The sequence below is a fragment of the Delphinus delphis genome, chromosome 16 (assembly GCF_949987515.2).
Source record: "Delphinus delphis chromosome 16, mDelDel1.2, whole genome shotgun sequence".
Lineage (NCBI taxonomy): Eukaryota > Metazoa > Chordata > Mammalia > Artiodactyla > Delphinidae > Delphinus > Delphinus delphis.
This window is the reverse complement of record NC_082698.1, coordinates 38,160,349-38,187,607: the sequence shown is the minus strand read 5'-3', so window position 1 is coordinate 38,187,607 and position 27,259 is coordinate 38,160,349. Positions and strand designations below refer to the sequence as shown.

General features: G+C 38.2%; 1 protein-coding gene across 3 annotated transcripts in view; it reads left to right on the top strand.

Moving 5' to 3' along the window:
• The first annotated feature begins 3,698 nt into the window (after nt 1–3,698).
• The window catches only part of MINPP1 (multiple inositol-polyphosphate phosphatase 1), a 56,587-nt gene continuing 33,026 nt past the window's right edge, over nt 3,699–27,259 (top strand). For 2 of the 3 annotated variants that reach the window (XM_060034543.1, XM_060034542.1), the window contains exons 1-4: nt 3,699–4,361; nt 7,291–7,488; nt 10,500–10,597; nt 20,508–20,641. In XM_060034543.1, coding sequence (XP_059890526.1) covers nt 3,725–4,361; nt 7,291–7,488; nt 10,500–10,597; nt 20,508–20,641 — 1,067 coding nt within the window. In that variant the 5' untranslated portion in view covers nt 3,699–3,724. The remainder of the gene's footprint in view (nt 4,362–7,290; nt 7,489–10,499; nt 10,598–20,507; nt 20,642–27,259) is intronic. The other variant, XM_060034544.2, reaches the window with a different exon arrangement.

The window sequence follows — 27,259 nt, the reverse complement described above, 5'->3', positions numbered from 1 at the left end:
AGTCCTATGAATAATCTGACAAAAATAACCTACCCGGGCTTCCCTGGTGGCGCAGTGGTTGAGAGTCCACCTGCCGATGCAGGGGACACGGGTTCATGCTCCGGTCCGGGAAGATCCCACATGCCGTGGAGCGGCTGGGCCCGTGAGCCATGACCGCTGAGCCTGTGCGTCCGGAGCCCGTGCGTCCGGAGCCTGTGCTCCGCAGCGGGAGAGGCCACAACAGTGAGAGGCCCGCGTACCGCAAAAATAAATAAATAAATAAATAAAAATTTAAAAATAACCTACCCTATGCTTTAATGTAATAGATGGATTAGAAAAGAAGTTCTACTTAAGACAAATTAGAAAAATGTAGAACTGAGTTCAGTTTTCTTTTCCACTCTGAAAGACACAACAGATAATGTTTACTTCTGGATAAAACTGCACAACCATTAGCAATCCAAATCTTCCATTTTCAGTTGGATCCTCAGAGCTGAACATCCAAACTTCTACTTTTTTCCCCTTTTCTCTCAATTGCAAATCTAAGCCATTTCTACATTCCATGGGACTTAATTCCCATTCCTCCATCTCTTCAGACAATCTTGCTTCCTAAGTCACAGAAGAAAGTGAGGCCACCAGGCCTGAAATCCACAAATTCTCTGCCTCTAGACCAATAAATTTATCCACATATGCATCCATCCTTTCAATCCTCCTTCAGAAGATAAAGTCTCCTCTCCTTCTGGTCCAAATCAAATTCTCTGTGCTCTTGGTTCCATCCTCTTCCATCTCTTCAAGGAAGTTGAACTATTAATTTTCCATTCTATCTCTTGTGTTGTGGTAGATTTGTCAAATACATTGCTGCCATGCCCACAGCCTCTTATAAGGGAAGGGAAACCACCCAGTCTTTGCAAAGGGGCAGCCACGTTTTGTACCATACAAATTCTTGTGTACTAACTGATTGGACAAGGTGGGCATCTATTTCAAAGGGCAGCCAATTTACAGACTGGTAGAGAATTAATACATGGCCTGGTATGAAAACTTTTCAAAGGTGCTCACTGCTTTAAAAATGAGAGACCCATTTTAAGTGAGATGAGTGGATTTTTATTATTAGAAAAGTTATGAAATGATCTTTGATGCATGTCTTGCCTGTGAAAGTCATTCACTTTAAGGTGGAAGTAAGTTTACACTGTATGGTTGCTAGAGACCTAAGCATCTCAGTACAGAAATAATAACAACATTGAACATTATGATAAAAATATCACTCATAGGGCTTCCCTGGTGGTGCAGTTGTTAGGGGTCCGCCTGCCGATGCAGGGGACGTGGGTTCGTGCCCCGGTCCGGGAGGATCCCATGTGCCGCGGAGCGGCTGGGCCCGTGGGCCATGGCCGCTGGGCCTGCGTGTCCGGAGCCTGTGCTCCGCAACGGGAGAGGCCACAGCGGTGAGAGGCCCGCGTACCGCAAAAAAAAAAATCACTCATAGCAGCCTATTATACTGGGTTTAATCATCTCTGACTCTCACAAAAATCCTGCAATGTAGGTTCTAATATGTCTATTTTCAGGTAAGGAAACCAAGGCTCAGAGAACTTGGGTAGGTTTCTGAGGTTAATGTGTCACTGAGCTGTAGTCTGGATCCAAAGCTTATGAGCTCTTTGTCCTTTTTATGCTGTTTTTTCCTAGCCAAAAACATGAAGGCATTGATTAATTTTATCATTTGTCATCTTGGCTTGACACCAAAGATGATCAGAGTTGGCTTACATAAGTATATAACCAGCATAAATTAATGAGTAATTAGAGGAAGAAAAATAAAATCAAGCTAGGGGCAAATTTAGTGTTTTGTAAATATTTAGGCAGGGTCTCTAAAGATTGTTTCATTAGGAAGGAGTGATGCCATTAGGAAGACTTGGTAGCTCCTGAGGACTCAAAAGATTGGGCATGAGAGGTGATCATTATTAAATACATATACTAAGTAAAATATAGTGAGACGCATCTAGCACAAATGCTTGCTGAATGAAGTTAGAAATATTACCAAGCACCTCAGCCTATAAAATATAAGGTTAGGAAGTCCATAAAGGGGGGTGGGAGGGACAAATTGGGAGATTGGGATTGACATATACACACTACTACACTGTATATATAATACATAACTAATAAGGACCTATTGTGTAGCACAGGGAACTCTACCCAGTACTCTAATGGCCTATATGGGAAAAAAAAATCTAAAGGAGTGGATATAAGTATATGTATAACTGCATCACTGTGCTGTACACCTGAAACTAAAACAACATTGTACATCAACTCTACTCCAATAAAAATTTTTTAAAAAAGGAAGTTCATACAGAGTAGATATTCAATAAATATTAATTTGAGCAAAGTTCTGTGACAATATCACTGACCATGACTATTCAGGCATTGACATTCCACAAAATGGCATACCAAAAAAGAACATATTCTAAAGATGGTTACCTGCCACAGAACAGCTTAAAATTTGCAGCATTCAAGTCGGAATCTATTCTTGATTTTACACCATTTTCTTCACTGGGTTAACATTAAGAGGTATACCTCTCTGGACCGGAGCGGCACTTTTAAGGAGAAAAGGAGTAAACGTGGAGGCGGACTTACCAAGAGCAATTTAATGGTGTCTTTGAAGGAAAAGCTGCACTTATAAAAACATGGTCCAAACTTCCTTCGATCTGGATCACCGTATGACTTAATACTTATTCTTTTTCCAGCTGGCATATGAACTAGGGTTCAAGTGGAGAAACCAAGGTATTCTTCAGATTTATGATTTGGGGGGAGCAATAACCTACGAAAAAACGTTGGGGTTGATTTGAATATGTCATTACGTGGGAGGAGAGTTTGGACTCGGAGTGGCGGTAAATACACATCTTGTTTGCTTCACACAGATCAGCTCATACTTATAATGGAGTAAATCTGTTGGGCCACGATTCAATGCGCCCGTTAGCAGGATTGCTATCTCTACTGTCTAAGCCCTCGGTATCAACAAGCACAGTTCTTCTGGGGTGCTGTCCCCCTGATGTCAGCTTTGCTGGTCCAGGTCAAAATACTACCAAACGCTCAGGAATTAAATTTCCTGGAGAACTGAGCCTCTTTCCAGGTTCGCCTCTGCCTTAATGTATAGCGATTAATTTCAAACTGTAATGGAGGAGTAAACCTTGGGCTCCAGGAGGCATGCTGGGCCCGGGCCCTGGGGTTTGCATTTTCAGTCACCGCCTCAGGTGGATTTGATGCAGCTGGTTCAAAATACATTTTGAAAAACAGAGTAGAATGGGGTATGGATGATGATACAGAAGTCAGCTCTTAAAAGGTGTCCTGTTTTGGCAGCTTTGGAGACTTAAGGCTGAGTCCCGGCTTATTCACACCCAAGAGAATTTAAACAGGAGTCGTTAAGTCAGTCCCTGAGGCGCCGCCAGCTACAAGGAAACTCGCCCACGCTCGGGGGTGCAGGCGACGCCGGCTCCACCTAAGCCACAGGTCTCCGAAGCGCCTCGAGGATTTCTACCGGCTTCACTCGAGCCACAGGGCCACTGGGCTCCTCCGAGCGTCCAGCCCGCACTCTCGGTACTCCGCTAACAGTGTCCGTCTCCTCACAGCCTGAGAGCTGGGTACGCGCAGTGATTCCCGGGGTGGGGCACTGGCCGGAAGCACCCGCCGGGCCCGCCCCCTGCCCACCGGATCCGGAAGCCGTCGACTAAGCCGGTATGTTTCCCTCCGCGGGCCGCAGTGCATCATGCTCCGTGGCCCTTGCCGCCTCTTCAGGGTTTCCGTGGCACCCGTCGCGGCCCTGGCTGTGGCGCTGGTCTCGTCGCTCTCTCGCTGCTCCCTCCTGGAGCCGGAGAACCGCGTGGTCTCGCCGCTCAGCCCCTACTTCGGCACCAAGACTCGCTACGAGGATGCCAACCCCGGGCTGCTGCCGGACCCCGAGGCGCCACGGCGGGACCCACAACTGCTGGAGGAGACCTGCACCCCGGTACAGCTGGTCGCCCTCATCCGCCACGGCACCCGCTACCCGACCACCAAACAGATCCGCAAGCTGCGGCAGCTGCACGGACTGCTGCAGGCCCGCGGGCCCGGGGATGACCGGATCCGCGCTGCCGGCGGCGGCGACCTGGGCGCTGTGCTGGCCAACTGGCCGCTGTGGTACGCGGACTGGATGGACGGGCAGCTGGTGGAGAAGGGGCGGCAGGACATGCGACAGCTGGCCCTGCGCCTGGCCTCCCTTTTCCCGGTCCTCTTCAGCCGAGAAAACTGCGGCCGCCTGCAGCTAGTCACCAGCTCCAAGCACCGCTGCATGGACAGCGGCGCCGCCTTCCTGCAGGGACTGTGGCAGCACTACCACCCTGGGTTACCGCCGCCCGACGTCGCAGGTGACCACCCCGGGCCGCCCAGCCAGTGCCCTGCCTCGGTCCTCCCCCAGATCCCGGACTTCCCCGATCCCAGCCTCTCCTTACTTCCTTCTGTCCCCAGCCCCCCGTCCCATGGGATGTTCAGGACTTGGCTCTCTCCCTTATCCTCGTACATAATGTTCATTTTTTCATTCATCAGGGATGAGTTTGGCACCTTCTACGTGCAGGACGCTGTGGTAGACGTTGGGGGATCCAGTAGGAAGGGAGACAGGCCAGGGCAGTTTTTGATCACCCATTCCCAAAATGAATTTCTCCATCTGAGCACCAACCCCTCTCCCCTTCCTCCCTCTCTGGCGACTAGTTCTGCAGTTCGGCGCACTTTTTTTTTTTTTTTTTTAAATCTAGGACTTTTCTTCCTCAGGTTTTACTTCTGATACTAATACTATTTGGGTTTTGTTTTGTTTTGTTTTTTTCATTTAACAGCTTTTTCAGATATTAATTCTAGACCTACAACATATTTTGGGAAGTACTCTCAAACTTTCTTTACTGCTCTGCTTTTTTCTCTGTTTTGATTTTGCATGTACTATAGAGTTACTCTCCTTGTAGCTGTGGTCCATGGTCATGGCACAGTACTTTACTAATTTATTCCACTACCAATACTTTTGCAAAATTTGAGAGATCGTCTAGCAGAGCTCTTTTATTTCACAGGTGAAGAAGCTGAGCCTAAGAAAATGCCCTGCTGATTGTCCTTTCTTAGTTTGAGGCCCAGAATCCAGGTCTTCTGTTTTCCCTCAAATGATGCTTTTTCCTTAGAAAATATTTTAAAAGTCACATAATAATAATAGCAAACACTTAATGCTTGCTATGTGCTCTGCATGCCTCACATTTATTTCACAAAATCCTTACAACAGCTCTCTGAGGTTGATTGTATTTCCCCCCCTCTTAACCGGTGAGGAAATTGAGACGTAGAAACACTAATTTGCCTAATTTCAAATGAGTAGGTATGAACCCAGGAAATCTGATTTAGAGCTTGGTCTCTTAACCATTACACTGTACGTACAGCTTCCATTTGTCCTGTAACTTAAGGATAAGAATGAAAACATGACATTTTTGTGCCAGAGAGATGAACAAGTGTTAATACTTTCTTGATCAGCTTTAAGGTCAAAGTTGAGGTGAGGCATCATTTAGCTTTAAAAAGCCCAAGCAAAAAATAAATTAGAAGTAGACTGGTTTGTCATTTCTCTAATAGCATTCTCTCTTAAGCTGTTCAGCCATCTCCAAGGGGTTCTTCCATTGACTCTGTCATGTGTTATGACTCTGTCATGACTCTGTGAGTAACTCGGTTGGCTGACTTGTGTTCAGTCACTTGTTGAATCATGCTTTTTAATATAGCTAGACTTTTTTCCATTGATATGAGTGAAGATTTCCCACAAATCTGTTAAATTAACTGAATGTTGAAAGCAGAACATACTTCAATATAGTACTATATATGTATATAGTGTATACCAAAAAGGGACTACTGGACCTCCTGGGATGAATGAATTTTTGCCCTTAGATGGATTATGAGAATGGGCATTTGCCAGCCGTGGATCAAAATAGTTCAGGATAAGCCACCCCTCACCATTTTCAGTATCAGAGATTAAACCCTTTGCTTAGCTGCTTCATTATTATCTACAGACAATTGTTTTGCCTGTTGTGTACATCTGGGCTTTGGAGGGAAGCCACTGAATTGGATTTTGTATTCTTACAGAAACAGAACAATGCCTTTGTTTCTATTTAAAGAATAGCAGTAATTAGATAATAGCAGGGATGAATTATCCAGATCCACTTAGGAAATTTTGAGGCCACAGAAAAAGATGACAAAGATTTTCCTAGTAATTTCTTAAGAACTGTAATCTGATTACCAGTTAAAATTGGCAGAATTATTCATTTCAGGAGCTCCTGAAATGGATACACACACACATACATATAAATATTTTCACATACACATCTGAAGCAAAATGGTATAACTAGGGATAATTTTCTTATTTTAATTACAGAAATAGTATACTTGGTGTTCTTTTCATGGTAAATTATTGGAGAAATGATGGTTGGAATCTGTGTATTTTTAAATATGACTCTGAGAAAACTTAAAAGGCACCCCAGTAGCTGAAGCATGATTACGAATGCTTTTCTAGTATGTATTTGTTACCGAATTGGGGAAATAATGTTAACACATAAAATTCTAAATGGGAAGTTATTCTGGAGCTTCAGTTAGAAAGTAAACCGAATCAGAAGCATCTAGCACAATGAAATACAGAAGACCTGAAACTTTAATGTATTTTGTGCTATTGTCAGTAGTTTTTGTCCAAAGCAGTCTTTTGTAAAGGAACACAGGGTTGAGAAACTTAATTGAGAAAATAAAATACTCTATTTAGACTATGGCTTAGAGTAGTAAAACAGAGCCTGTCTGTTGAATTCTCTCTCACTTTGTAATTAGAAACGTTGCTCATTTTTAGGTTGTTTTCTCAAATTTTCTGTGCCTGATGGAAACAGTACTTAGGTAATAGATTTTTACACTTTTTATGATATTCATATCTAATTATTTTTGTTTTCTTTAAGAAAACATTCATTTCAGTTACCTTTATTTCATAGTGTAGTATTGCTCTAACATTTTTTTTTATCTTTGATATTTTCTGTTTCTTTAGTCTTTTTTAGCGTATCCTCTCATGAGCTAACAATTATTACAAATGGGGAATAGTTTTGCCCTATGTCTTTCTTGAGCAGTGTGTACTTATTTCAGACATGTCAATGAATAAATAGGTTTTTAGGGTTCCTTTTTACACTTGAAACAAAATTTTCCAATAATTTGGAATTGTCATTCGTGTCAATGGATACACACACACACACACACACACACACACACACACACACACACATATACACACACAATTATTTTTTTCCCTTTCAGACATGGAGTGTGGACCTCCAAGAATTAATGATAAATTAATGAGGTTCTTTGATCATTGTGAGAAGTTTTTAACTCAAGTGGAAAGGAATGCTACGGCTCTTTATCATGTAGAAGCCTTCAAAACTGGACCAGAAATGCAGAACATTTTAAAAAAAGTTGCAGGTATTTTGCAAGTGCCAGTCAACAACTTAAATGCAGGTAACGTGCCTATTGTCTTGCATTTGAACTCTGAAATAGTTTAAGTGGTTTTTAAACTCTGAACGTGGAAAAATATGGAAGCATAAAGTTATTCTTTTTAAAGGACCACAATTGATTTTACGTTGAGAAAATAATGTGTTCTAGGTCAAGAAAATTCTATATCTCATGCTTACTATTCTTAGATTCAGATTCTTCTTTGAGTTTTATGTAAATTAATACACAAGACTCTTGATGTATCCTGGAATTTTTTGTTTCGTTTTGAGGGCAAAGTTATATAAAGCTTCAACTCTAAACATTATTTATAAAACAAAAATTATCTTTTTCTGAATTATCTCCTCTTAAAGTGATACAAATGGAAAGTCATATAAATTCTTTAGCTTTTAAAGCAGTTCAGAAGTACATGTTAATGTTTTGAGAGAGGTTAAGTTTTTAAAAAGTAGTGTGATTTTTTTTTTTTTTTCTTTGGAGCTTTTATACCTAGAGATGCTGAGAAAATGAGCAGTCATGTATGTCATAAGCTATTGCAGTGGATGGTAGACTGTGCCACCCGGGACACTTTAGGGTGAAAGGAAACACTATTAATAATTATGCTGGGAGAGCAGGTGGAAAACCAAGGTACATGGTTACCTAGCAATGAGAAATTAAGAAAAAATAATAAGATTTTTTTTCCTGTTTTCTAGGAATGTATAATCCATACAGCAGATATTGACAGATATATAGAGTGTGATTTCATTATAGTGTGAATAAATTTCCAAAGACTAGAAATAGGAGATGTTAGATTAGACTGATGTTAATTAGATGTTAGTTAGACTGATGTTAATTAGATGTTAGATGTTAATTAGACTAGAATATGTCAGTCCTGGTGTCTGAATGCTTTATAAGGATCAAAAAAGTGAAGATGCCTAGACTAGCATCTAAAATTGAGTTTTTTCTCTTTTCTTCAACTGGCTATACATTGGGGTCGTTTGCAGAGCTTTAAAAATTATTTGGGAAATAATTCAAGTATATAGATAATAATAAAGGCTAATATAATGAGTATCTGTATACCCACAACTTAGTTTGATCAGATTTTAACATTATGCTTCACTTAGTTGCTTTAAATAAATTGAGGGTCCTTTGTCCCTCTCTAGGATCTCATTCCTTTCCTTTTCTCCCAGAGGTAACCATTGTCATGAATTGAACATTTAAGTCATCCCATGCCGGTTTTTATATTTATGTTTCTATGACTAAATGGGGCATTTTGCAGATTTTTAAACTTTTAGGAATGGTATCAAACTATGGTATCAGTCTGAAATTTGATTTTAATTCAACTTTGCATTTTTTATTTAATGTGTGTAATTCTAGTTCTGCATTTTAAACTTATGTACAGAATCCCATTATATAATACCAGCATCTAGCCATTATTCTGTTAGTGGGCATTTAAGATTGTTGAAGATTTTTTAAAAAACATTATTTCTAGTCTCTGACTTGACAAGGATTATTTGTATTTTACTGATGGGGTAGCTGAGAACAACTTTTTTTTGGAGGCAATATTAGCATAGTGGTTAAAATCATGGGTTCTGGAATTGGACTGTTTGGAATTCGACTATTCGATTCTTGACTTTGTTATATTATTGACTAACTCTGTGATCTTTGGCAAGTTCCTTAATATCACTGTGCCATAGTTTCTTTCTCTGTAAAATGGATATAGGAATTGTACCTGCCTCACAGGATTATTGCAAGGATTATATGAGATTAATTCATGCAAAGCATTAGCACAGTACGTGGCACAGAGTAACTGTTCAAAAATATTTTAGCTATTTAAATACTTTTTTTTTTTTTGCATAGAAAGGTGATGCTGTATGTATTTTCTGTAACTTATTTTTACTTAGCAATGTATCTGTCTCATTTTTTTAAATTCTGTTATTTTATAGGATATATATGATTACATTTTTAGCTAAATGATAGTTAAAAATTTATTTAACCCATCATCAAGTTTTACTGGTCAGAGAGGCTGGAGCTAATACAGTCCAAATTCTTTATTTTATAGGAAATTACATTCCTACTAAGCTTTTTCTTAGTTTTTAACTCTTTCAAATAACGCAACAGTGGACATTCTTATAGTCTGCTTTTTGCACTTGAGAGTTTATAAGATAACTATAGGTAGAATTGTTGGGTTAAGGTGCATGAATATTTTACATCTTAACATATACTTCCAAATTGTTCTCTGAAGGTGTAGAAAAATTTATATCAACAATATGTGAGAATGCTCATTTCCCCCAATTCATCTGACAGTGGATATTATTAGTCATTTTGACTTTTGCCAATTTAATTAATGAAAAATGATATCTAGCTTTAATTTGCATTTCTTTGGTTACTTGTAAGGTTGAACATCTTTTCATATGTTTATTAGCTATTTCATTCCTTCTGAGGATTGCCTCTTCATAACCTTGGCCATCTTCTATTGGATTATTTTTATGTTTTTTCTTATTGATCATAGGTACCCTTTATGTGTTATGGATATATTAATTATATGTCCTTTGATATTGCTTTACAAAAGAATAAATCCTTTACCTATTTTGTGTTGAGACCCAGGAAGCCTAGAGTGACTTACCCAGGATAATTAATGTCAGAGTCAGGTCTCATAGTGTGATTTTTCCCTCTTTGTTTCTCTCCTTCTTGACCCTTTGCTTCACCTTCCTCCTGACTCCTCAGTCTGCCTTTTCTTTGTTCTTTACCTTTTGCAGTCTTCTCTTCTTTTTTATATCCTTCTCCGTACTTGCTTCTTCTTAATAGTTATAATGTGAATTGTGTAGTTAAAAGAACTGTTCAATAAATGTTCTTTGTCATTGCTGACTTTCAAGTTGGGGACTAAAACCTTTTATAACTTTATCTCCCCTCCTCTAATCCTCTAAAAGTAACAAAATCAAGTTATGTTTTATGTAGTAAGTCCTTGGCATTCTATAGATATTCAGCCTTTGGAAAACTGCAGGAAATAGTAACCTACAAATTTTACCTTTTTTTTCTCTCAGATTTAATTCAGGTAGCTTTTTTCACCTGTTCATTTGACCTGGCAATTAAAGGTGTTAAATCTCCTTGGTGTGATGTTTTTGACATAGATGATGCAAAGGTAAGTATTACTTTTGCAGTTTCTTTGCTTTTTTTTTTGCATGGTTTTCATTGTTGTCTTTATTTGAAGCAGCTTTTCAAAAAATAAGCAGAGTAGGGAACATTAAGTGCCTTTGACTATCTTGTAATTTTCCTTAAAAAGAGAGATTAATTGTTCAGATAGGACCTACCTACTTGTAAATAGTTTAGGCTCATAAAACTCTGGAAAACATTCTTCCATTGTGATTTGATTTCTAGGTCCACCCAGTTAAAAACCTACTTAACCCATCATCAAATTTTACTGCTGGAAAGGATTATAGAGCTAATATAATCCAAATTCTTCTTTTTATTGGAAGCCAAAGCTCAGAGAGGATGAATGGTTTTCCAAATACCTATTCTTTTATAAAGTTTTCATAATAAATAGAGTTCTGTTTTCTACCCAGTGATGGCAGTGATTCATCTTGGTTCTGCCTGGCTACTTTGTATTCCCTTTCTTTCCTCTTCATTCATGTTGTTTCTTTGTAGACTTTTAGACTCTAGAGAGAGAAGGGCAGACAGAGCTCTGGTGACTGTAAAGGAGGCAAATTCTGGTCAAATCTGGGATGCTGGGAGCCAGAGAGTTGGGGTAGGAAAGTGTTAATTGTTTTCTTAAGTATTGAGGATCAAGGCATTGGATAGAATTCTGATGGATGAGAGTAAGATGTATCTTTATGTATGGGTCATTCAGAAATACGGACTTTAGAAACTTCAGTCATCCCTTGCATACATATGGAACCTTCAGTATTCTGTATGAAAATCAATTACTAACTTCAGAATTTAACCTCAAATTTTGAAAAGAAGTGTACTATTTGTCAGTTAGAAGCAAGCTTTTAAGCTGAGAGCTAATGTACATTTGAAAGTAAAACAAGTGCTTTATTTCGTTAATTAAAGACTAAAGTGACCAACAACCAGATTAAAGGTGATTTTTCTGTAGTATTATGCCAATGCAGATGTAGGGCTTAGCCGGTAAGTTGGAAGAAGGGAAAAGAGCCCTCGATGGATGCTTGCTCTAGGATGCTGAGTGCCAGAAGTAATAGGTGTATGTATTTCCTCTCGGTGCTCCTGAATTGCTCCCTGATGATCTACTTTTTCTCTGTCTCAAGTACTCAAAACACTTCTCATCTCCTCTAAGTGTCCATAACTATCACTTCAGAAACATCCCGGCCTACCCTTCTTTGAAATACTCTGTGCTTAGGATGATCATAAAATTTATGTTCTAAATTGAATACTTTATTTTTTATAAATTTATTTATTTATTTTTAGCTGCGTTGGGTCTTCGTTGCTGTGCACGGGCTTTCTCTAGTTGTGGCGAGTGGGGGCTACTCTTTGTTGTGGTGCGCGGGCTTCTCATCGCAGTGGCTTCTTGTTGCGGAGCACAGGCTCTAGGCACGCAGGCTTCAGTAGTTGTGGCACGCGGGCTTCAGTAGTTGTGGCTCGCAGGCTCTAGAGTGCAGGCTCAGTAGTATGGTACATGGGCTTAGTTGCTCCACGGCATGTGGGATCTTCCCGGCCCAGGGTTCGAACCCGTGTCTCCTGCACTGGCAGGTGGATTCTTAACCACTCCACCACTAGGGAATCTCCTAAATTGAATACTTTTAAAAGTGAAAGGGGAACCAGTAATAATTACACCAGTATAGGTGTAAACTGAGACTTATGGTCACCATTCACTTGTGTCAAAATTCCTCACCTCCCTTTTCTCCCTGCCCAGATTGCTGTAGGGGAAAAGGCCAATAAACAGAATTGAAGTGATTTTCAGTATTGTGTAAATGACTGAGGGGTGTGGGCAAAAGGGAAATTTACTTTTTAACAGAAGAACAACTTATTTGCCCAAGTTACTACAGTTGTTGGAATATTTGGCATATGCTTACCTGGCTATCTGCCCTTTTTGTATTCTGAGAAGCTATATCCATGTGGTCCCTTACTTCCAAAGACCGACAACGCTGTGCTTTTATTTCCATATCGTAAAAGATGGAACTATTAGGTGACTTAGATTCTGTGCTACTTGTTTTTCTTTTCCTTTTATTTTTAGGATTACCCTTTTATCTCTTTATTGCATATGAACTTCTCTCTTTTTTTCCCCACAACTTATTTTGAAAAATTTCAAACTGACAGAAGTTGTAAGAATAACAGAATGAACATTCATGTCCTTCACCTACATTCACCAGTTTTTAACCTTTTTTGCCACATTTGTTTTTCTTTCTTTATAATCTATTAGTTTCCTATTGCTGCTATAACTGCTATAACAGTAATAGTTTCCTATTACTGCTAACTTAGTGGTTGAAAGCAACACAAATTTATTATCTTACAGTTCTGGAAGTCAGAAGTCCAAAATGAATTTTACAGGGCTAAAATCAAGGTATCAACAGAGGGCTGTGTTCTCTGGAGACTCTAGGGGAAAATCTGTTCCTTGCCCTTTCCAGTCTCTAGAGCCCACCTGCATTCCTTGTATCACTATGACCACGGCTTCATTGTTATATCTCCTACTGTGTCCTTCCTGCCTACTTCTTATAAGGATCTTTGTGATTATTGGGCCCATCTAGATAGTCTAGGATAATTTTCCATCTTAAGCTCCTTAACTTAATCACATTTGCAAATTCCCTTTTATCATGTAAGATAACATATTCATTGGTTGTAGGCGTTAGGATGTAGACATCTTTGAGGGACATTTATTCTGTCACATATATATGTAACCTTTTTCTTCTAAACATCAAGACACTTCACCCTTAAATACTTGGACGTACATCTAAACAAGAAACTTCTCCTACATAATCATAATAAAATGTAAATTTACATATGCATATATAGTACAGTATTGTCTAATATACAGTCAGTATTTGTGTTTTCACACTTGTCTTAATAGAATCCTATATTTATAGCTTTTATTTTAAAAAAATATTTAAACATCTTTATTGGAGTATAATTGCTTTATTACGGTGTGTTAGTTTCTGCTTTATAACAAAGTGAAACAGCTATACATATACATATATCCCCATATCTCCTCCCTTTTGCGTCTCCCTCCCACTTTTTTTTTATTTTTAAATTCAGGATCTAATCAAGGATCATTCATTGTATTTATTTGTCATGCCTTTAGTTGCCTTTAATCTAGAAGAGTGTTCCAGCCTTTCTTTTGTCTTTTATACACTGGCATTTTGCAGGCATCTAGGCCAGCTTTTTTGCAGAATGTCTTTGTGTCTGTTTTTTCACTTAAGATTAGATTGGGGTTTAAACATTTTTGACAAGAATACTATATAAGTATTCTTATATAGTGTGTCTAATCAGAAGGAATGATGTCAGTTTGTCACATCACTGATGATGATATGTTTGATCATATGATTAAAGTGGCACCTTCCAGATTTCTCCATTGTGTAGGTACCTTTAAACAACTTCTCATATTTTTTTTGAACTTTATTTATTTTTTATACAGCAGGTTCTTATTAGTTATCCATTTTATACATATTAGTGCACATATGTCAGTACCAATCTTCCACTTCATCCTACCACCCCCACCCCCCACCGCCACTTTCAAAGAACTTCTCATTTAAATGACCATGATTTGAAAATTTGAAATACATGTTTAAATTAATTGAATAAGAGACTTTCTTTTTATATAGTAAAAGCAAATAAGTTAGATTCTTCATTAAAAAATATAAAGTTTTCTTTTTTTTTTTTTTTTTTGTGGTATGTGGGCCTCTCACTCTTGTGGCCTCTCCCATTGTGGAGTACAGGCTCCGGACGTGCAGGCTCAGCGGCCATGGCTCACGGGCCCAGCTGCTCCGCGGCATGTGGGATCTTCCCGGACCGGGGCACGAACCCGTGTCCCCTGCATTGGCAGGCGGACTCTCAACCACTGTGCCACCAGGGAAGCCCTAAAGTTTTCTTTTGATTTAGATGTTTCCTGTGATTTTTTTTTTTTCTTTTTCAGTAATTTGACACAAAAATCTCTGCTTAGGACTTTTCACTATGAAATAGGTTTACATATTGAAGTATTTACAGATGCAATAAAATGATGTCTGGAATTTGCTTTAGCATAATCCAGTGGTGGTGGTAGGGGCATAACTGAAACAGAATTGGCCAAGTGTTAATTGTTGTTGAAGTTGGATGAGAGGTACGTGGGGGTTCATTATTCTCCTGTTCTCTATTTTTATGTTTGAAATTCTTTATTAAAAATGTTTTAAGGGGCTTCCCTGGTGGTGCGGTAGTTAACAATCCATCTGCCAATGCAGGGGACATGGGTTCAAGCCCTGGTCAGGGAAGATCCCACATGCCGCGGAGCAACTAAGCCCGCGCGCCACAACTACTGACCTGCGCTCTAGAGCCCGCGAGCCACAGCTACTGAAGCCCGCGTGACTAGAGTCTGTGCTCCGCAACAAGAGAAGCCACCACAATGAGAAGCCCGCGCACGGCAACGAAGAGTAGCCCCCGCTTGCCACAGCCAGAGAAAGCCCACGCACAGCAACGAAGACCCAACACAGCCAATATAAATAAATAAAATAAATTAATTTATAAAAAAAAATGTTTTAAGAATTAAAAATGAATAGAAATGTATGAAATTCTAAGAATTCTGGATATTATTAGATATCCAAGACCTTATGAAATGCTGGTCCATCTGTGCCTTCATTCAGCAAATATTGTTTGAGTGCCTGCTCCATGCCAGGCACTTGGTTGAAACTGAAGATACTAACGTAAGATAGGCATTGTCCTCAAAGAATGTCACAAGGAGTGAAAGACAAAAAAACCATTGCAAGACAATGGGATGGCTATAACAAAAGTATATATAGTGTATAGTGATACACAAAGGAGGAAGTTGATTAATGGCAGTCAGGTAAACCTTACAAAAGAAATGACACATGAACTATGTACTTCTCTGTGGGATAGCTTTTTGCAGCTTTGTGTCTATCTTCTGTAACAAGTATATCTAGATTTTCTATCTCATCTGGGGTCGGTTTTGGTATTTAATATTTTCTTGTAAAAGTCATTCATGTTCTCTAGGTTTTCAGATTTATTTGTGGAGTTTGGCAAATTTATCTCATGATTTAAAAAAATGTCTTCCTTCTATATCTGCGATTATGTCCCCATTATTATTACTTATTTGTGTGTCTGCATTTTCTTTATTATGTTAGTTTAGTGTCTACTAATTTATTATTTTTTTCCCAAGAAACAGTTTAACTATGTTTTGAACTTTATGTAATGGAATCATCCAGTATGTGTTTTTTTGTATCTAGTTTTTTATCAACATTATGTTTTTAAGATTTATCTATGATGCCTCATGTAGCTATAGTTCAGTTATTTTTATTGCTGTATAATATTCCATTACATGAATTACCATAGTTTTTTAATCAATTATCTTGTTGGTGAACATTTGGGTGGTTTTCAGTTTGGGACTATTATGAATATTCTTGTGTATGTCTATAGGTGTGTATATACACATTTCTGAAGGTCTATGTCTGTAGTAGAATTGCTGGATCATAGGATATGCAGAACTTCAAATTTACTAGATAATGCCCAATTATTTTTTGGAGCTGTTCCAGTTTATATTTCTATCTTTATGCTTCTTTCCATATATTTTTTTTCTTGTTTTGGACTCATTCTTTTTTAAATGATTATTTTATTTTCTTAAGTCTTTGGAATTCATGATACTGTGTTTATTTAATTATAGTTTTCATTTGCTCTGTAGCAGAATTTCTAGGGTGAGGGGTTTTTTTCTGGCTATTTTATCTGTGTAGCAGTCTTGTTTTTAATTTGTATGTTTGTAAAGATACTAGCACCTTTTAAATTATTACTCATCTTTGCAGTGAATTCAGCTTTTACTTCTCAAACGGCCAGTAGGGATGAGCAGCTATTCAGAGATAAGTCGTGTTCCTTCCAGTTTGGAGTTTTTCTCTGAGATTCTTTGTAGAATGCTTCTTGTAAAGATGGAAGATCAGTCTGTTTCCTGTAATGGTGTTACGTACTGTCCAGGGAGGCTCCTCTTAGACTTCGTTCTTATTGTTTCAAGCAAAGGATTATTGGATCTACTCCTGCAAGTGTACAATGTGCTTTGAGAATCTGTCTTCTGTTAGTTTTATCTGAGGGGTTTTGTTTGTGTTTTATTTGATTTTCACTGCATTTGGCAGTCCTTCCTCATTTATGGTGGTGGCTCAGGGTACAGAGGTCTCCTAATTTCTTTGAAAGGGGCATTTGCATTTCTTTTTCATTCTTCTTTTTTTAGAGTGATTTCTGAGAGAAGAGAGCATATATATCTTAATTCCATCATCTTAAAACCCAAAGCTTTGTTTATATTTTCTAGTTAAGAGCACTTTCAGTGTTTCATTGCAAAATATGATGTTTGGCATAGTCACTAGTAGTTATCCTTACCAAGTTAAGAAAATTTCTGTTTCTTACTAAAACCTTCTATTTATTTATTGTTTTTAAGATCAGGAATGTTTGCTGAATTTCTGGCATCTAGGAAGATGATTTTTTTTTCCTCTTTAATCTTCTAACATAGAAATTACATTAGTACATTTTCTAATACTGAATTATCCTTACATTCCTTCTTTCTTATGATAGATTCTTTTACTGACTGATTTTTCTTCTAGTTATAAGTCATGTTTCTTGTTTCTTCATGTATTTCCAGTAATTATTTATTAGATACTGGACACTGTGAATGTTATGGTGTTGAATGCCTGGATTTTGTCTTCTAAGTATTGAATTTTGTTTTATTTTGCAGTTAAGTTACTTGTGGATCAGTTTGATCCTTTTCAGGCTTCATTTTTCTGAGTTTCATGCTCTCGACCTGACCTTACAAAACTCAGAAACAAAACCTTACTTATACACATGTCTTTACTATTAAAGTATGTCTCTTCTGGGGTCCAGATTGAAGTCCTGGATGTCTTGGTATCAATGGAAGCTCTCTCTACTTAGGCTGCTTGGAACATGAATATCTCTCAGCCTTGTGATAGCTCTGGAATTGATCAGATTACAACTCCCACGGCCTTTGGCAGCAGAATCAAGGGGACCCCCCCCCACGATTTTTGGAGTTCTTTTTCTGTGTAGCTTCCTCCTCTCTGATACTCTACCCTGCTAATTCCAACCACTTCAGACTTATTAAACTCTGAGTTCTGACTCCTCAACTCAGCAAGACTGCCGAATTCTGCTTGACATCCTTTTCCCTGTGCCACAGTTTGAAGCGCCTCTCCTTTTTCATTTCTGATACTATTTTTGTTTTATTTCTTGAATAGATTTGGCAGAACTTTATCTAATTCTTTTTATTTTAATTTTTTTAACGTTTACTTTGTCCCTTTTGCTAACTTCTTAATTTAATTGCCTCTTTAATATATGTTTAGTTTTGTGTTTGGTATATGGCAGTGGCCTACCCTTGCTCTTGCTCTTAAACTTACTGCTTGCACTTAATTTCTCTAGGGACTCTCCTGAGAAGAATGGCTCATAACTACTGTGTAGTCTTCTCTTGTACCTCTTTTGGGTTGCAAGATTTAGTCCTTTATTTTTGGTGTTGGATCAGAATGATACATGAGTACAAGTTTGACATTCAGATAAAGGCTACCTTAATCACCAACTCCAATTCAAGACCTCTCCACAGAAATCTACCACTCCTGTCAGTTTGATGTGTACTTTTCAACCTTTTCTGTGCTCTATTTATAATTTATACCATTCTTAGAAATGTAAACAGTGTAATTGTGTGTGTATTTTGCTAGTAAATGATATTATACTGTATTATTCCTTTTTTTTTGTCTTTAACAAATATGTTTATTGTACAAAGATTACCCCTCATATAAATTACTGCAGCAGGGCTTCCCTGGTGGCGCAGGGGTTGAGAATCCGCCTGCCAGTGTAGGGGACACGGGTTTGATCCCTGGTCCGGGAAGATCCCACATGCCATGGAGCAAGTAAGCCTCTGTGCCACAACTACTGAGCCCGCGTGCCTAGAGCCCGTGTACTGCAGCAAGAGAAGCCACCACAGTGAGAAGCCCACATGCAGCAACGAAGACCCAATACAGCCAAAAATAAATAAATAAAATAAATAAATTTATTTTTAAAAAAATTACTGCAGCACACAACTACAGGAATTCACAAAGCAATTGACATTTACTGAACAACGTCTGTGTGCTAAGGGCATTTTTGAGGGCTTTGCACAATTCTCAGGAGGTACTAGAACTCTCAGTTTGCAGATAATGAAAGTAAGACTCAACTAAATTATGGGATGCGTCCAAGATTACAAAGCTAATAAGGAAGAGATCCAGCATTTGAATTAGATCTGTGAAAGGCATAAGGATCAAAACACTGAAAATAACTGACCAGAGCTTCCCCTTGCATAGATGATAACTTTCAATTACTTCTCATGAAAATGAAGAAGGAAAATTATGTATTCCTTTGCTAGTCCGCAATCAAGATGTCAGGAGTATTGGTCTCCTCAGAGGGCTGTAAGAGAAGTATCTGTTCCAGGCCTCTCTCCTTGACTTACAGATAGCTATCTTCCTTCTCTACATATCTGTGTACAATCCTTCCCCACCATCTTGCTCTTCTCCTGCTACCAACAGCAGTTAGACAACATACACTGGGTTTTATACAAAAACCCAGTACATAAAGAGCACTCTGGCCATGATAGGTTCAGAAATGGCATAATATTGCCCCACTGAACTACAACAATAATAGTTGGTGGGTCTGATCTATTGCAAGTAGCACAGGCCAGTAAGTATTTATCATTCTTAACCTGCTCTTCTCATTTAGCAGTATGTTTTGGAGATCTTTCCATGTCAGTTCATGTAGATCTATAAATAATCTTATAGTATTCCATAGTATGTGTATATCATAGTTTATTTAAGCCTCTACCTATTAATGAAATTCAGGTATTTCCAGGAAATTTGGGGGGGGGAGCTCCTTTAAGCAGTGCTACTCTAAGATATTCTTGTACATTGTCTCTTGTGTTCCTCTGTGAATATTAGTTTATAAGAAACAGAATTAAATGGGCCTTAAAGATGTGTGTTTTTGTGTATTTTGCCAGTCTGTCCTTTAGAACATCTGTATTAATATACATTCCTTCTACTACCAGTTTTCCATATCCTTGGTCTACTTTTTTTTTTTTTTTTTTGCTGTGTTGGGTCTTTGTTTCTGTGCGAGGGCTTTCTCTAGTTGCGGCGAGCGGGGGCCACTCTTCATCGCGGTGCGCGGGCCTCTCACTGTCGCAGCCTCTCTTGTTGCGTAGCACAGGCTCCAGACGCGCAGGCTCAGTAGTTGTGGCTCACGGGCCTAGTTGCTCTGCGGCATGTGGAATCTTCCCAGACCAGGGCTCAAACCCATGTCCCCTGCACTGGCAGGCAGATTCTCAACCACTGCGCCACCAGGGAAGCCCCCTTGGTCTACTTTTATTACTGTTTTTGCCAAACTGATACATGAACCAAAGTAACTCATTTTCTATCTGGTTTCTACCTTCCTGAAATTCTTAAAAATTCCTGATTCACTGTTGGAACCTTCTGTGCTGTAATGAATATTCTTCTATGTACATTTTTTCTTTTTTCTGTATATATCTTTGCTATCATCTTAAAATAATTTTAGAAGAAAGCGGAGGTGAGCACGTGTCTTTAACCCAGTATCCTGAACTGTCATGGATGCTGGATTACTGCTTGTGAGTACTACTAACTTGCTCTTGCGTGTCAGTCTCTACATTCCCATTTGGGTTTGTGTCTCAGCATAGATCTCTGTGTCATGGACCTTTAGGTTCAACCCTTAAATGCTTGAAATGGTAAGTATAAACTCTGTAAATGCTAAGATTCTACTATACTTTGTGTAGAATGGTGATTAAACAATGTAACCTTTTCTGAAAAAATCATGATTAAATCAGAAAATCTGTTACATTAATAAAAATTAATAGTAATGATTTTTGAAATTTGTATTTTTAGGTTTTAGAATACTTAAATGATCTGAAACAATATTGGAAAAGAGGATATGGATATACGATTAATAGTCAATCCAGCTGCACCCTGTTTCAGGATATCTTTCAGCACTTGGACAAAGCAGTTGAACAGAAACAAAGGTAAAAACTTAAAAAAATTTGTTTTTTGATGTATTGGGTTGGCCAGAAAGTTCGTTCGGGTTTTAGGATCTTATGGAGAAACCCAAGTGAACTTTTTGGCCAACCCAATATATTCTGAGTGCCCAGTTAACGCTTCTGGAAAATGTTTTATAATGGGTGATTTTTAAAAATAGATTTTGCTTATGTTTTTTAAAAATAATTATACTTACAAAAGAATTAGATGACATATGTAAGTTATAAAGCATATAAACATATAAACCCTCCATTCAACCCAGGAACTGGAACATTACTAATAATTTGCATGTGTCTATTTATGTGTTCCTTAGTGACTCAATTTTCCTGCCCTCCCTTGCCCCATTTACTCCCTATCCCCTTTAACTACTATTCTGCATTTGGTGCATATCATTCCTTTGCCTCTATAAAAAGGCTTTATTATGAATGTATGTGTGCCCAAACAATATGTTTAGTTTTGCTTAGAGACATAAGCAAATGGGACTTGTTTTTTTTCCCCCTCAACATTACATTTATAATATTTATCATGTTGTTGCATATACTGTAGTTCATTCATTTTTACTACAGTACAATATTCAATAATGTTCAATATTCAGTAAATAAATACCACAGTTTATATCATCTTCTCTTGTCAGTGGGCATTTGGGTAGTTTCTGTTTTTTGCTATTATAAATAGTGTAATTGTACATGGTTTCTGGTATGAATTTTTTTTTGTTTTTATTTTAAATGAGAATTTCTCATCAAAAAGTCTCTGTTAACATTCATACTTCTCAAAGTTTAAAAAAAACCTTTTCATAATTTGAACATTTGGTAGAATATAAACCCCATTTTATTTGATAAATATGCTTCCTTGAAAGCTTATACATTCACAGTTGGAGATGAAAATCATGCTATAAACACTGAGACAGAAAGACTGAAGATGGTGTATTTAATTGGGTTGGCAGTATGAAGTTTTATATACATACAGATATAGCGAGAAATTATGTGAGTTTGTGGATATGACTTTAGTTTGTGGAATTTTCTTGGGTTTGGGAATTAGGGACCATCTGTACTAGATCTGGTTTTCTTCCCTGACTTACAATGGTTCAACTTATGATGTTTTGACTTTTTGATGGTGCAGAAATGATACACATTCAGTAGAAACTGTACTTTGAATTTTGATCTTTTCTGGGGCTAGCTATATGCAGTATGGTACTCTCTTATGATACTGGGCATTGGCAGTCAGCCGCAGCTCCCAGTCAGCCATGCGATCACGAGTGAAACACTGCTAATATACTTACGACTCTTCTATATCTATACAACCATTCTGGTCTTCACTTTGAGTACAGTGTTCAATAAATTATATGAAATATTCAACACTTTATTATAAAATAGGCTTTGTATTAGGTGATTTTGCCCAACTATAGGCAAATGTAAGTGTTTTGAGCACATTTAAGGTAGGCTAGGTTAAGTTATGATGTTTGGTAGGTTTTTGACTTATTGATGTTTTCAGTTTAATGATGGGTTTATTGAGACATAACCCCATCATAAGTGGAGGAAGATCTGTACTTAGTTTCTGCTACCAAACACTTTTTTGGGGCAAAATAGTCAAGGAAAATTCCATCTTGAGATAGGCATTAATTTCTTTCCTACTTGGTTTTATGAACTTTTTAAAACCCTTAGACTTTATGAGATAACAGATCTTTACTGTTTGTTCATTGTTTATTTGTTTGTCCCATTGTTGAATGTGAGGTAATTAAAATTGTGTCAGAAAGATTAAGTAACTTTTGCAAGGTTTGCTGTTACAATTTGATACCAGATTCAAAGCTTAAGTAAGAATTTTATCATTGGTGTTTTAAAAATAAGTATTTCTGTACACTGGAAACTACAAAGCATTACAGAGAGAAATTAAAGGTAACCCAAATAAATGCAGAGAGATACTATCTTTATGGATTGGAAGACTCAGATTGATCATCTGTAGGCTGACTGCAATCCCTATTGTAATTCCAGTAGGTCTCTTTGTAGAAATCGAGAAACTTATTCTAAAACCTATACAGAAATGCAAAGCACCCAGAAGAGCTAAAACAATTTTGAAAAAGAACAAAAAGACTTAATAAATACCTGACTTCAAAACTTATAAAACTATAGCCGTAAACAAATGGATCAATAGAATAGAATAAAGTCAACAAATAAATTCCGATATATATGGTCAGTTTTTGACAAAGATGCCATGGTAATGCATTGGAGAAAAGAATAGTCCTTTCAACAAATGGTGCTGGAACAATTGGACATCCATATGTTAAAAAATGACAGACCCTTACTTCACACTCTACACAAAAATTGATCATAAATTTAAGTATAAAATGTAGAATTAGAAGACTTCTAGAAGAAAATGTAAGATCAAGCAGCAAGGATATATTGTACAGTGTAGAGACATATAGCCATTATTTTGTAATAACTTAAACAGTATAATCTATAAAAATATTGAACCATTGTGTGATATACCTGAAACTAGTATAATTGTAAATCAATGATACTTCAATTTTAAAAAGTAAACAAAAAATATAGGATCAATGGCCTGGATATAAGAGCTAAAACAATGAAACTCTTAGAAGAAAACATAGTAGTAAATCTTCATTTACTACTCTGCCTATTTGGGATTAGGCAGAGATTTCTTAGATACAACACTAAAAGCACAGTCCATTAAAAAATTGATGAAATGGACTCCATCAAAATTAAAAAATCTTTGTGCTTCAAAAAGCACTATCTGGAAAATGAGAAGACAAGCAATAGACTTGGAGAAAATAATTGCAAAACATATATATGATTAAGGATTTGAATCCAGAATATATAAAGAAGTTATATTTCACTAGTAAGGTGACACATAACCCAGTTTTAAAAAAGGGCAAAAGATTTGAACAGATACTTTACTAAAGAAGACATATGGATGGCAAATAAGCATGTGAAAAGATACTAATAAACTATCTACTGATTATATTATTAGATATTAAAACCACTGTGAAATACCAGTAATACCCCTAAACTGGCTGTAAAATAATAGAAAAAATATATATATTGGTCTCTGCCCCAGGTTCTTGACACAGGGCTCCTGAAACCATTGTCATTTCCTGGGTGATAGGAGTGTCTTTTGTTCTAATGAGGTGACTGTATAGGCTCATGGATGGCTCCAGGATGACGACTGGTCACCAGAAAGACCAAGCCATGATTAGAAGCTTGGAATTTTCAGCCCCATCGCCGCCCACCCCCCCCCCCCAATTCTCTTGAGAAGGGGAAAGGGCTGGAAGTGGAGTTAATGATCAATCTTGGCTACGAGGTTCAGGGAGCTTGTGGGTTGGTGAATGAGTAGAGGTGTGGCGAGAGTGGCTTGCCTGGAGAGGACATGGAAGCTCTGTGCCCCTTCCCACATACCTTGCCCTGCACATCTTTTCCATCTGGATGTTCATCTGTATCCTATGTCATATATCCTTTTTTAGTAAACTGGTAAATGTAAATAAGTATTTCCCTGAGTTCTTGAACCACTCTAGCAAATTAAACCCGAGGAAGGGGTCATGAGAACCTTCTATCTGTAGCCATACTGGATAGAAGTTGTGGGTAACCTGGGTGACGACCTACTGCTTACAATTGGCACCTGAAGTGGGGGCCAGTCTTGTGGGACTGAGCCCTTAGCCTGTGGGATCTGATGCTGTCTCTAGGTAGATAGTGTCAGAATCGAGTTAAATTTTAGAACAGCCATCTGGTGTCACAGAAAATTGCTTAATGTGGGGGAAAAAACCCTACACATTTGGTAACCAGAAGCGTCAGAAGTATTGTGAATGTGGTGATAGTGTGAGAGTAAAGGAGAAACAGAGGAGGAAAGGACTACGTATTTTTCTTATTCACCGGCTAAAATTAAAAAAATATATATTTTACCAAGTGTTGGTGAGATGTGGAGGAACTGGAAACCTTATGCACTTTTGGTGGGAATGTAAAATTGTATAGCTGCTTTGAAAAAGTTTGACAGCTTCTTAAAAAGAATCTTCTTAGGACTTCCCTAGTGGCACAGTGGTTAAGAATCTGCCTGCCAGTGCAGGGGACACGGGTTTGAGCCCTGGTCAGGGAAGATCCCACATGCTGTGGAGCAACTAAGCCCGTGCACCACAACTACTGAGCCTGCGCTCTAGAGCCCGCAAGCCACAACTACTGAGCCCACGTGCTGCAACAACTGAAGCCCACACACCTAGAGCCCGTGCTCTGCAACAAGAGAAGCCACCGCAATGAGAAGCCCGTGCACCGCAACGAAGAGTAGCCCCTACCCGCTGCAACTAGAGAAAGCCCGCACGTAGCAATGAAGACTCAACACAGCCAAAAATTAATTAATTATTTATTTTTTAAAAAGAATTTACTAATTCAGAAAAATGGCACCTTTCCTTAGAGTTTTTTCAGGATGACCCCAAAATGCTTATGACATGTAAGAATGAAATCAGAACATTCTCTAACACTGTATACAAAAATAACTCAAAATGCATTAAAGACCTAAATGTATGACTAGGTACTATAAAACTCCTAGAGGACAACATAGGCAGAACACTCTATGACATAAATTGTAGCAATAATTTTTTTGATCCATCTCCTAAAAAGGAAATAAAAGCAGACATAAACAAATGGAACCTAATTAAACTTAAAAACTTTTGCACAGCAAAGGAAACGATCAACAAAACGAAAAGACAATCTACTAAATGGGAGTAAATATTTGCAAATGATATGACTGACAAGGGGTTAATATCTAAAATATATAAACAGCTCATACAATCCAATATCTGAAAAACAGGCAACCAAATCAAAAAACAGGCAGAAGACCAGAATAGACATTTTTCCAAAGAAGACATACAGATGGCTAACAGGCATATGAAAAGATGCTCAGCATCACTAATTATTAGAGAAATGCAAATCAAAACAACAGTGGATATCACCTCACACTGGTCAGAATGGCTAACATCAAAAAGTCTGCAAATAGGGGCTTCCCTGGTGGCGCAGTGGTTGAGAGTCCGCCTGCCGATGCAGGGGACATGGGTTCGTGCCCCGGTCCGGGAAGATCCCACATGCCACGGAGCGGCTGGGCCCGTGAGCCATGGCTGCTGAGCCTGCGCGTCCGGAGCCTGTGCTCTGCAACGGGAGAGGCCACAACAGTGAGAGGCCCGCGTATCGCGCAAAAAAAAAAAAAAAAAAAAAAAGTCTGCAAATAACAAATATTGGTGAGGATGTGGAGAAAAGGGAACTCTTGTGCACTGTTGGTGGGAGCATAATTTGGTGCAACCACTATGGAAAACAGTATGGAGGTTCCTTAAAAAACTAAAAATAGAACAACCATATGACCCAGCAATTCCACTTCTGGGTATGTATCTGGAAAAAGTGAAAACACTAATTCAAAAAGATACATGCCCCAAAATGATCATAGCAGCAGTATTTACAATAGCCAAGATATGAAAGCAACCCAAGTGTCCATCAACATACAAATGGATAAAGAAGATGCAGTGTATATGAGTAAATACAATGGAATATTACTCAGCCATAAAAAAAGAAAGAAAGTTTGCCGTTTGCAACATGGATGGACCTGGAGGGTATTATGTTTAGTGAAATAAGTCAGACAGAGAAGGGCAAATACTGTATGATATCACTTATATTTAGAGTCTAAAAAATAAACAAATGTATATAGCAAAACAAAGTCTCACAGATACAGAAAACAAACTAGTTGTTACCAGTGAGGGGAGGGAAGTAAGGCAGGGCACAATAAGGGTATGCGCTTAAGACATAAAAACTACTGGACTTTCCTGGTGCACAGTGATTAAGAATCCGCCAGCCACTGCAGGGGACGCGGGTTCGATCCCTGGTCCAGGAAAATCCCACGTGCTGCAGAGCAACTAAGCCCGTGAGCCACAACTACTGAGCCTGCGCTCTAGAGCCCACGAGCCATAACTACTGAGCCCGCGTGCCACAACTACTGAAGCCTATGCGCCTAGAGCCTGTGCTCCGCAAAAGAGAAGCCACTGCAATGAGAAGCCCGCGCACCGCAAAGAAGAGTAGCCCCCGCTCACTGCAACTAGAGAAAGCCCACGCACAGCAATGAAGACCCAAAGCAGCCCAAAATAAATAAATTTCTAAAAAAGACATATAAACTACTATATATAAAATAGATAAGTAAATAAGATATATATTGTACAGCGCAGGGAATTATAGCCATTATTTTGTAATAACTTTTAATGGAGTATAATCTATGAAAATAATGAATCACTATGCTATACACCTGAAACTAACATAATGTTGTAAATCAACTATACTTCAATTAACTGACATGGACAGATGAATGGATAAAGATGTGGTATATATACACAATAGAATATTACTCAACTGTAAAAAAGAATGACATAATGCCATTTGCAACAACATGGATGGACCTAGAGATCATCATATTAAGTGAAGTAAGCCAGACAGAGAAAGACAAATATGATATCGCTTATATGTGAAATCTTTAAAAAAAATGATACAAATGAACTTACATACAAAACAGAAATAGACCCACAGACATAGAAAACAAACTATGGTTACCAAAGGGGAAAGGAGTGGGGAATA